At 40.6% G+C, this 12724-nt stretch overlaps 1 protein-coding gene across 1 annotated transcript in view; it reads left to right on the top strand.

Annotated features, from left to right (window-relative positions):
- Positions 1–8816: 8816 nt before the first annotated feature.
- DNAH3 (dynein axonemal heavy chain 3) overlaps positions 8817–12724 on the top strand; it is a 65556-nt gene continuing 61648 nt past the window's right edge. The window contains exons 1-4 of the mRNA XM_082772722.1: positions 8817–8863; positions 9327–9448; positions 10012–10113; positions 12007–12232. Coding sequence (XP_082628848.1) covers positions 9416–9448; positions 10012–10113; positions 12007–12232 — 361 coding nt within the window. The 5' untranslated portion in view covers positions 8817–8863; positions 9327–9415. The remainder of the gene's footprint in view (positions 8864–9326; positions 9449–10011; positions 10114–12006; positions 12233–12724) is intronic.

The following is a 12724-nucleotide window of genomic DNA, read 5'->3' as shown; positions in this document are numbered from 1 at the left end:
CTATTGCTTAGAAAATCTGCTGGGTTTTCAGAAAGATCTGTGCCCCATATGGTATCCCAGCACTTGTACTGGGATTAGGAAGGGCTCGGTTAGGTGTGCTGCACTACCGTTTGCACTGGCTGCTTTCCAGGGCCGTTATAATGGTGTTACATGCAAGCCTGAAGCTTCAGTGATTTCCAAGGCTTTTGCTACATAGAATTCTTAACGCTGCAAATTACAGTCAGAAATTACCAAAAGTTCGTGTTTCTCCTGACTGCTTTAATGACTGGTTTTTGTTGGTGCCAAAATAGGAGTATTGTAAAACTGAGCATTAAAAAATTCATGATTATTTTTTAAAGGCAATTAAATAAATTGAATATTTAATTTGGAGCATGCTGGTATTATAAGGCAAAGATTACTTTTATAAAGTATGATTTATTTATTTATTTTTTAACCTATCAGACTGTCCAGGGTTGGTGTCTTTGAGGTGCTGGTTTCATTGAGCTCTACAGATACAAGGATCTGTGCAGACAGATGAAGTAAAGGAGAGATTTGCAGGTTAATGAACTTGGACCATGGGCTCTGAAGAGCACAACGCAAGATACTACAAGAAAAGGGTGGTGAAGGCAAGTTTATTTTGCATGAACTATTAGTGTTTATATCTGATATTATTAAAGTGCATAGTATATTGGTATATCCAGTAGACTAGCATATGTAAAATTGAATTTCAATTTGTTGATTTTATATAAATATATATATTTTTAAAGTGAACGTAGGGAAAAACTAACTGGTAGTATCATAGTGTCACATAATCCATTGATAATGGCACTATAAAATGTAACGGCTCCACTGAGTTTGGAAGTATATTGGAGACTTTAAATTTCTGGCTGTTTTAAAAACATGACATAGCTGCAGTTTTGGAGGTAGTCTTGTACATTTTAGTAATTCATTTTCCTGCTATGTGTAACTGCATAATCTCTTTCCACATAAAATAGCTGTTTTTAATGCTTCCCAAACAGCACAAGTAATTTATTTAACTTTAAAGGGCATGCATAAAAAAACATCTGAGTTGTACACAGAGAAACTGTAGTTATCACAACTGTTGCTTAATTGAGATTGTCTTCTTGCCAGCATCACCTTGAATTAGCAAGAAGATATTCGTGTTGCAAAACAGCCAAATACTGCTGCCAAATACATGGGAAACAATGCTGCTGTACCAGGATAACATCCATTCTTACTGTTTACGTAAAAGAAAAAATTATGTAATAATTTTTTAAATATAATAAATATAATAATTATATAAATATTTGTTAAATTATATAATAAATATAATAAAATAATAAATTTATATAAGAAAAATTTAGGATGAAAAACACCATCCAAAGACATTGATGAAGAGTTTAAGTTAAAAATGGAAGGTTTGCCATGTTGGGCAGAATGTGTATAAGGCCTCTCTGGAGGGTCAGTGTAAGGAGACTGCACTAGATTTTATGTTGGATTGTAAGTTCCCATTTGTAAAGAAATTTAAAGGAGGACACTTTCTCTCAGCACATAGTGACAATGGTGACTGGAAGGCAAATGCAAACAGATCCAGAAGACCAGGGAGTACAAGTATCCCAATGTCTTTGGGTCTCTGGGGAGTTTGATTCTGAATGGTTTAAAAAAATAGTGGTTGTTATAAGTTGCCCCCTTAATTAATTTTCAGAGAGCATTGCATTAATAATAGAAAGGAATTTATTGAGTAAGCAACAGCAAGCAAAACAGCGCTGGGCGGCCGGGGAGTCTCGGCTCCACCAATGGCGCGCACCTCACCCCCGCCAGGGTCCCTTTTTATATCTTGGTAATTCCGGGATTACGCAGCACATCCTGGTATATTCTGCGACTGCGCGCACTGTTGCTAGGGGGTCGTCTCTGTCCCTCTGGTGGTCGTGAAGATGAAGGCCGTAGTCTTCCTCCGCGTTGTGGTTCAACTTCTTTTTTTTATTTGGTCATGTTGGCCCAGCGTGAGACAGGAATGCAGGATGTTGATACACTAGTTTAGCAACTTATCAGGAGATGGTTACATGAACTTTGCAGCAGTGTCTTTGAACAAAAGAGGCAACTGAGATGCAGAAGGAGAGAAGGGGAGGGGGTTCTCTTTTTTGTTACATTAAGCAAAAGAATTTTCATAGTGTCTAGCCAAGTATTATACATCTTACTTCAGCAGGGAGCTTTTGCAACTCCTGCTCCTCAAACGGAACTCCTTGTTTTATAATACAAAAGACAATGAACAAACATTTATTGTGTATTACAATCCCTCCTTTTTCTTTTAGTTACTCATTTTGTTCATTGAAGCTCTGCAATGCCTGGCTATTAAGAACTAATGTTTCCTCGATTCCTTCGTTGGTACTTATTGGCTCGTATTTGGCATGTATGAGCATTAGATGTGCCGCTTCTAAACATCCCTTTACAATCGCAATCAATTTATTAAAAATACATGGTCCAAAAGTTAGTGCTATTATTAATAACAACAAAGGTCCTGCTATTGTTGATAATAAAGTAGTAAGCCAAGGTGAATAATTAAACCAAGATTCGTACCAGCTCTGTTGGGCTTCTTTCTCCCGTTTCCTTTTTTCCAACCCTTCCCTGGGTCTTGCCATTGTATCTCTTACCACTCCAGTGTGATCAGCATACACAGCATTCCTCTTTCAGGGCTGCAAACAGCCCGTCCTGTTGAAAAATACCAAATCTAATCCCCTACGATTTTGTAACACTACCTCTGAAGTGACCTGATAGATTTTCCAGGGCCGAGATGGATTGTTCAGTTTGGGTCAGGTCCTCGTCCACAGCAACGCGTAAGGAAGTAAATTCTTGATTTTGTTTAACCAATGAGGCTACCCTGGTCCCCACTCTAGCTCCTCCCAGGATTATTAGGGTGGCCAAAGTTAGAGCCGTGAATGGTTCCCGTCTTTCCAGATGATAACTTGCCACTGTGTGCTGGGTATACATACAATCCTCAGGGTGGTATAGAATCCTTGGTATAATTATCACCTGTATACAAAAATCACGAGACGCATTAAAGAGTTTTAGTGATAGACAAAGAGTTACGCCCACTCATGAACAAACCCACCTAGCGTTGTTGGCTGGGATTAGCCACTCGGTTGATTGTTTTCCATTCTCCATGGTATTACATAGGTGACACTTCCCACTAGGAACCGTGCCCACACACCTACCACCTCCAGTGACTTGTGTTAGTGTTACCCTTATGTCTTTTCCCCAACTGCAATGTAGAGGGCTGTTCTTGTTTGTGCGGGTGGGCTCCCCAGGATCCCCAATAGCATCATAATATGAAGGCCTTATACTAAAGCATAATCAACAGTGTTTTGTTACATTTGTTTTGTTTAATAATTGGTAGCTGGCATTCATGACCCCCCCCCCATATGTTATTCTCAACTATGTTATCATTCTCAGCTTTACCTGAGCTTGTAGGGCTGCCGAGGGTTGGCACTGTAGTATTTTCCACAGGCTGGATTCCCTGGACATTTTCTGACAATACCTCATTTGTTCCTACTGCCTGGGGCCTATCAGCATCCTCCTTTTTATTAGTATGAGTCCTCCCCTATCTGTTCTGTGTTCGTAAAATCTGACATTTTCCTAGTACCCAGCTAGTATCTTGCAAATTTCTTTATTTCCATGGAAGGTTCCTGTATACCCTATACCATGCCCTTGCCACCTGTAACGGGGATCCACTTGTCAGTTACAACCTTGCGGCCCATATCCCACTTGTAAGAATGTATTCCGACCAGCCCCGAGTGTCCAGTCCGTAGCAATGGTTTCACACCCCCCAGTATGCACAATAATATGTGTTTGGATAATTACAGTACCCCTTTCCTGGGTTAGAACTTGGGCAGAAATAAAATCCTGATAGGTTAAAGCATGGCTGCACTGACGCCAGGTCACATAATGTGATGCGGAAACTGGGAGCACCCGCTGTCGTTGTTTGCTGGATGATGAATTGATCCTCCCATCTGATTAAGCTCCATTTAAAAGGCTGGTGGGGATGCGCAGACCCATAGCTGACCAAAACGATGATACTGACTCCCATGTATCGTAGGAGGTGGTCGGAGCCCATCTAAATTGTCGGCCCCGCAGTCCCCCACCGTTTTCACTTCTCTGCCTCGCTTGTCAGTTCGGTTGCAGCGAACTACAAGGTATCGGTTCTTCTTGGCAGCAGCAGTGTTCTTCAGGGGAACCTACTAGGGAGCCTTCGAAACAGGGCCTCCTCCCCTTCCCACGATACACAGATAATACACAATACTTATCGAGTCCGTCTTAGCGTCAGCTTCAAGTCGTCAGGGCCTGGAGCTGCCTCCCATTTACGTTCCCGGATTGGTCCTTTCACTCAGCCGGCATGCGTCCATCCTTTCTCCGCAGTTCGAATAGCCGTTTCTGTGGTAAGCAAAACAACATAGGGGCCTTCCCCATCGTGGTGTTAAAGAAGTCTCTTTCCAAGTCTTAATTAGAATTGAGGGTGATCAAGTGGCAATTCCGAGTCATAGGGCATACCATATAGCATTTCAAAAGGAGAAATTCCTATATCAGTTCTGGGCTGTGTCCATATGTTTAACAGTGCAAGAGGTAAGCATTTTACCCAAGAAGCCTTAGTTTCCAGCATAAGTTTTGTTAGTTGTTTCTTAATTTCACCATTCATTCGCTCTACCTTTCCAGAAGAGGAGGGGTGCCAGGGGCTGTGAAAATCCCACTCAATCTCTAAGGCCTGCTTTAATCCTTGCAGTAAAGCTTTACACCCATTCAGTCACGTGGTCGATTAGGACAAACAAGTAACTCAGTAAAGTCTACCTGTATACTTTGGAAAGGTCAAACCCCTGGCTCCCGTCCCCCTCTAGATAGGTTACAGAAGACCTTTTTATTTACCCTTTGACATATAGTAGTACATCCTCTGCATGTGTGCTTCCCTAAAGTATATATTTCTACACAGACATGCTTTCTTAGAACAACATCACACATTGCTTGCACCTCCCAATGATTCTTCTGATGTAAAACAGTTAATATTTGCCTCATTATCACTTTATTCAGCATTTCTCTCCCATCAGGGAGTATCGATTTTCCTTAAAATGATCCACATATTTATAACATTAATACCTCCTTGGGAGGTTGTAATTACTCCAAAATCTTTTTTTAGAATTTACCCAGATAGGTGGCCCTGTAAATCCCTGAGGTAAAATTGTCCACCTATATTGTTGCTTCCGCCCCCATTTCAGGGTCTTTCCAGTCAGAGGTGAATATACATGTATATTTGCTCTCAGGGCCAGAGAGCACTCCATTAATAACACTGTTATTCCAGTCTAACAATTTACTATTTGAATGCCCAATTTAATCATCAAATCCCTTCCCAACAAGTTAGTCTCTGCCTTGGATACATACAATAATTGCCCCGCGATCATTTTATCCCCTAGTCTCAGCTTGGTATCCCCCAAAAGTGGCACTGTTATCCCAGTCCCTTCTACCCCCATCACATTTAGGGTTTCATTAGTTAATTTAATCCCTGATACTTTACAAGTCAGTAATGACTTAGCTGCCCCAGTGTATTGGGTTTGATGGCAAGGTTCGGGGGGTGTGAGGGGTTTGGGGGTGCGAAACTGCAGTGGCAGCCCCCGTGAAAAAACAAAACAAAGCAAAACAAAACAAAAACAGAAACCTCCCCGTGGTAGATAAGAGACAATTTCATCTGGCCCTAAAGGGGCCCACTGCTGCCCAGAGCCAAGCCATAGCAACACAGTCCGTGCCTCTGTGAGAGCACGTCCACGAAAACAAACAAACAAAGAAACAAACAAAAACCTGCTGCTCAACAGCAGTTGGGAGAGCAAGAAACCCCCCCGCAGACACCAAAGTCAGTGCAGAAGGAGGGGGAGGAGGCGCTCCAGGCGCTGGAGCCGAAGCCCCTCTGCGGCCGCTGGAGAGGCCCCTCGTGGAGCAGGCTGTTCCCCCCTCCCTGATGCTTGGGAAACTGAACAAACACCACAGCAAATATGCAAATATACCAAAACTTCTAGACTGTTACTTAGATAATACCTACATCACCTTTCCCTGCTCATTCAACTTCGAATACCTTTAACACTTTCCACAAACCTTTTAACACTTCCTTTATCTTTCTCTAGCCTTTACTTTTCTAATGCCGACATCAAAGGCTCAGTCAGGGGCCAACTTAATTCCATACCTTTTCCCTCCAAGATGCTGAAACAACATCAATATACAACATTTCATCCTGTTTTCCTTCTCTCCACAAAAACATTGACTGTAATATGGTGTTATAATTAGTAGTTCCATTTAGGGGCCACTCCGCTCCATCCTCTAGTTTATAAAGTGGCCACCACTGATTACAATATTTGATAAGAGTTCTTTTACTTTCTGTACCCTCTCACCCCACTATATCCCTCCAATGTGTTAGTATACATCCTAGGAGGCTTTTCCTCGGGATTTCTTTGCTTTGAACTTTTCCTATTGTAATCTACAGTGGTTAATATTCCACTGTTTTCCTAGAAGCTCTTTACTAGTCAATCCCAATCCCTCCAAAATCCACAATATACAGATACACAAGTAAAATCAAACCACTGTAAATTAACTGCCTGTAGACAATTACACTGGGGACATTTAAACCTGATGAGCCGATAATATGCCTGGGCAAATTTTGTTCCCTTAGACATACACCTCAATGGCAGTTCTTATATTTACATATTAACATATTAACATATGTATAAAAGAACACTTTAACAAAAATGCCCGGGCTTTTATATATACAATATACAATGTACAGTTATTATTCCAGTTAGAATTATTCCTCAGCAGCTGCAAACATTATGCCAGTTGCCATTAAAGATCACTTACCCTCCTCCTGTCTCTTTCTTAAAATCTCAGACGTCCCTGGAGTTAATGGGGACTGCCACATATTCCTAGTCACTGGTCCCTGAGTGCTAGAATCAGAGTTGCTATCAGAGTCTCCCCGGGGTTGCAGATTAGGAAGCCCGGGAGTCGGAGGGGCTGCAGGTGGGGGTGGTGGAATATAGGGAGGCAGTGGGGGCTGGAATCTCTACTTCTCGGTTTATCTTGTGCCTCCCATCCCCTCCTTTTTCTTTTAGAGGATATAAATTGGCTCGAGTTTCCGAGCTGATCCACAAATGTGCATATTCACTTTCTTCCAAACTAAAAAGTTCTTTTGAGTTTACATAAATATTTAGGGCCTGGCAAACCCAATCTTCAAAGGACCCAAATACAGGCCAGTAAAGGTGGTCTCCTCAAATCTGTTTACCACCCCAAACTTCAACACAATAATGTATCATTTTTACTTTATTCCTTCCCCGCCTAAAAGGGGAATCCTCCCAATTTTTAATCATTAATCCCGGGGTAACCTAACATCAGACGTTACCCCGCCCATGGGACCAGAAGGCTTACTCTTCTTCTGTCCCATCTTCTGGAGCGCCTTCACACACACACACACAAATCGCTTCCCCCTTTTCGTGGCCCAGTCCCTCGCGGGATGTGGGAACCGCACTACCGAGGGGTCCGCACTCGCTTCGTCCGCAATTGGACGTCTCACAGCGACACGCTCCAGGATACCCAACCCCAACCGAACGGATCACCGGCCTATACTTACTCACTCCTGAGTCTTCGTTCGGTCTTCGTGCACAAAGATTACTAGGGGTTGCCGGCTTTATTTGCTTGCTGCCGAATTTAGGGTTCGTCGGTGAAGGATTTGAATGAAAGCAGTCCTAGCGAAGGCCGCTGAAATCAGCGGGGCGCCCCCTCCGAAGGTCTTTCAATCAGATTGCCTTCATCCGAGTCACGGCACCAAATTTGTTATAAGTTGCCCCCTTAATTAATTTTCAGAGAGCATTGCATTAATAATAGAAAGGAATTTATTGAGTAAGCAACAGCAAGCAAAACAGCGCTGGGCGGCCGGGGAGTCTCGGCTCCACCAATGGCGCGCACCTCACCCCCGCCAGGGTCCCTTTTTATATCTTGGTAATTCCGGGATTACGCAGCACATCCTGGTATATTCTGCGACTGCGCGCACTGTTGCTAGGGGGTCGTCTCTGTCCCTCTGGTGGTCGTGAAGATGAAGGCCGTAGTCTTCCTCCGCGTTGTGGTTCAACTTCTTTTTTTTATTTGGTCATGTTGGCCCAGCGTGAGACAGGAATGCAGGATGTTGATACACTAGTTTAGCAACTTATCAGGAGATGGTTACATGAACTTTGCAGCAGTGTCTTTGAACAAAAGAGGCAACTGAGATGCAGAAGGAGAGAAGGGGAGGGGGTTCTCTTTTTTGTTACATTAAGCAAAAGAATTTTCATAGTGTCTAGCCAAGTATTATACATCTTACTTCAGCAGGGAGCTTTTGCAACTCCTGCTCCTCAAACGGAACTCCTTGTTTTATAATACAAAAGACAATGAACAAACATTTATTGTGTATTACAGTGGTGATGTTTAGATTCAAGATTTTGAATCTTTATTTTTTTTTTCCCCAGTTCTCATGAAAAGTCACATTTATACTACCTTTCTTGTTCTGGGATCTCCTTTGCTGTGTACAGTGTTTTCATACAAATAGCAGAGTATCTAAGATGTTTTAGTAGCTTTTGGAGGTAAGATGAACCAGTTCTACTCCTCATCGGTTCCGGAACTGAGTCTCTGTGACCACAGCTTGGTGCAGCACAGCGCTGAAAGGAGCTGTTTTCTCAGCTCTGGGAAGACAGGGAGGAAATTCCTGTCTCCTAGCACCAGCTATGCTGTAACTGGGGCAACGAAGCCGAGGACTGAGAGGAAGAGAAAGCGTTGGAGAAGTTCACCTAGCTAGAACAGGCAGAGTAACGGGTTACTAGGGCGTCTGCAGGTAGTTTTCCCTCTGACCCAGCTTGCTCATGGACTCTGTGGTTGTTTAGGGCATGTGGGCCATATCGCTCTTTCTCTCCTCCCATTCCTTTTGACATGTTTATTTCTCATGGCAGTTAATGTATGGGTAAATCTGCTGTAAAGCACTACTGAGGACTCAGAGTCCCTGGTGCCTTAGAAGAGAGCAGGCTGTGGGGAGGAATGAAACTGGAGAACATGGAGAGGGTAGGGTGAAAAAATCATGCTTGACAAATATCTGGAGAGAGTAAGAAAGTGAAAAGTGAGCCTGAACAGGGAAAGAGAGAAAAAGAAAGTGTGTGGTCTGGAGGGGAAGAAAGCCTAGTGTTGTAAGCTAGCAAGAAGAGAGCTAGGGGAGAGTTTTTTCTTCTTAGCAGAAGAGATAGGAAGCTGATTGTTTTCGTACCTTTTGTAGTACCTGAAATAGTTCTCTAATTCTTTTTCAGTGTGAGTAACTACCAGGATACTTATTTTGAGTGGGAGGACCAAAATCTTCTAAGCAAACAAAAAACAGGTTGATGAAAGACAAGGCAAAATGAAGCCAAAACAGAGACCCATGGTCCCAGGGGTAAGTTCTTTCCACTAGAACTGTGAAAGATTGATATATCTTTTTCAAATTGGCCATTACCAGTGGCTTATGGTTTCACATTAAGAAGGACTTTATTTGAAGACACTCGTTCTTGTTCAATATTTTTGGGGCCTTAGCCTTTTTAATAATAGCCTTTTTATTAATAATCCCGTTGCTCAAGTGTTTAAGAAGCATTAACTCTTTGAATGGTTAGGTAGCATAAAAATCAAGAGTTGGCGTTAGAATGTACAATGGTTTTCTTCGTAACTCTTATACCTTTATGAATGAAGAAGTCTACCAATAAACTGCACAGTTTATTCTGTAAAGGTACCCAAAAGCCCAATCCTTTAGTCATTAATCAAGGGCAATTCATGCTATCTTTATTGAAGCATGCCTGGCAGTTATAATGATTTCTGTGTGTCTCTGTGAGACGGGATTATTAATAAAAGTTGTCCTATTTCATTTTCAGTGAAAACTGAAAGTCCCTATTCTTTTTGAATAAACGTTTTTCAAAGCAATATAATTCATAAATGCCTTTGAAAGTGTTTTTCATATCTCTCTAGTCACAAAATGATTCAGTGTATAACATGAGCCATCCAAAACAGTTACCAGAGTTACCACCCATACCTGCTTCTTCTTCAGCTACACCTTCAGATTTGTATCAGGTATGTGCGCTCTCCCCTTTTGCCAGGATAAACGTTAAATTGCATCTGCTAGAGTGACTTTAGGCATTATATACTACTAGGCCTTAGGAATTGAAGATGGGAAAACCTAATTAAATTACTCTTGTTAAGTACTAAGGAGATCACTGAGTATTTTATTAGAGCTGCTCTTATTTTAAAAAAGTGTTGTTGCAATTTACATTATTTGGAGATTAAACTGTGGCAATTTAAATGTTTGTTACATTATAGTTCATTATTATTTGCTGTTGCATTTTGGCTTTAAAATATTTTTCATCCAAACAAATTTTGATTTTTTTTCCTTTTTTTTTTTTTTTTTTCCCAACATAAATATTTTATGGCAGAGCACAAAACAACTGAATTAGAATGCTGTTCCAAAAACAGCTGAGAGCTTGGCAGGTGCAGCACTGATCTGAATGAACAACTTGTGCAGATGACACAAATAAAAATTACATATGCCAGGACTTAATGGGAAGAAGAAGAGAGGGCTGGCATTCCTTATCATACATGCCTCCCAGTTGCTCATTTGGCTCATTTGTGTCACTACTTCAGTTTCTCTGAGATTTCTTTTCTTAGTAAGATACTGTTTGTGAAGAAATTGTGCTGGAAAATGTCTTATGTTGGTCTTTATTTGAGATTAAGAAACTTTAACTGAAAATGTATGTTTTTTAAAAGTGGAAAATTACTTAATGAAATGTTGCATAAAAATCTTTTATTGTCATGAAAAATTCAATTAAACTTTCTGGGGAAATGTCAAGGTTTAAATACAACACAAGCTGATTTAGCCGCTGAAATTTTTGTCACATAAGAAGGCTCTGCATGCAGAAAGTTGTTCTATGTAGTGGGAGAGAAAGAATGTAGTTTTGAAAGCAGACCTAATTAGGAGAAGAACTGAGAATTTGGAGTTTATACTCAATTCAGCAATTCCTAGAGATAGCCAGCGACTTTTCTCAGAAGATCTCCAAATCTCCAAACTCTTTTCAATTCTTGTATGAGTTCAATAATGCAAAACTGTAATTCAGGGACCTACTCAACTGTCTCGTGTGTGCAATGGAAAAAATGGAACTGAAATGATCCTGTGAACTTTCAGAAGCTACTTTAAGGAATATGGTTGCAGCGATAGTGTGATAATAGTGTTATTCCAACTAAGTAAAAAAAAAAAAATCATTAAACCCGATGTAATACAGAAGCTAAATATGAATTTAAAATAAGAGCTTTAGGCACCATGATGTGAATTACATTCATTATTCTATCTTACATGCATTTTCTCTCTTAGGGTATCTTCATTAAAAAAACATACTTTTCTATCCCACATCCCTTATGCCTGTGAGCTTCTCTTCATTAAAGTTTAGATCTCAGGGCTGATAAAGAGCCAATCGATAGATACTAATTCACCTGAGAAGAAACATGGAATGAGTAGACAGAAGAAATATATTACAAATTGACGTGGGAGAGAGAGAAAGATGAGAGAAGAATTTGCTAATTTGTATTATTGTTCAACTGTTACAAGCATCGAGTGTAGATGTATGATTAACAAAGGCTTGAGGAATAACAAGTTTTCTAAATTTAACCAAATGTATGGTGAAGAAAAGAAGCAAGAGGGACATGTGGGGAAGTAGTGAGTACCAGATAACGTACTAACGCTTTCCTCTGTTTTATTAAAAAAAAAAAAAAAAAAAAAGCATGAGTACTCCCACAAAAGACATAAATTCTTTCTTAGATGTATGTGGAGCATTGGGGTCTAAAAAGAAATTGGTGGTCAAATGACTCTGACTCAGACTTGTATATTTAATCTTTATGGTGGTATTTTTAGCTCTGTGAAGACCTAAAAACATTGTGCTATGTACAACTATGGCTTCTTTGTTTCTCCCATTGCAGTTTGTCCTTAAAAGACGATGTTATCCTCGTTTGATGCAACAAGCATCGTGGACTTTGGGAGCTCCATTCAAAGAACAGAGTCACTACCGAAGCCCAAGTGACTCCATAGCTAATAATTATACTCCTACTGCACGGGATTTAAAACTGAAGAATCTTCACAAGTTAACATCCTCATCAATGACAAGGACATCACTGGGTTCAGCAGAGTGGAAAGCTGCCTCACTGTGTATCCACATTTGAACATGTTCATAGGTTTAGCCTTACTTGTTCTGTACATAACTTGTTTATTAAAGCATCACCTAGCAAAATCACTCTTCCCTAAAAAAATTCTTCCAAGTGTATTACCTGACAGTCAATATAGACAAATTGCCAAAAGCGTGCATTCATTTTAGTAAAGGTAAAGCCTAATAAATTTGTTAGATTCATCCTCCCAAATAATCACACACAATTATTAGGAGGGAATTGTTTGCAAAGCAGAAGGCGAACAAGATGCAAGCTCTGATTGAAGTTAGAAGTAAAAATTGGTACCAGCAGCAAAATATGGAAACACATTCCACATGTACACCTCTAATGTTCATATTCATGAGCCTTGCATAACATAATAAAACAGGAGACAGGCATCAAAATATTCCTGTGAGGATCAACTCCAAGTAACATTACTTAATACACTTCTTATGTCTAAACCACGCAGTAGAAGTTTGTGTTAGCAAAATGTGGA

This window comes from Aythya marila (genome assembly GCF_965140915.1).
Source record: "Aythya marila genome assembly, chromosome: 15".
NCBI classification, from domain to species: Eukaryota; Metazoa; Chordata; class Aves; order Anseriformes; family Anatidae; genus Aythya; species Aythya marila.
This window is presented reverse-complemented; position numbering and strand designations above follow the sequence as displayed.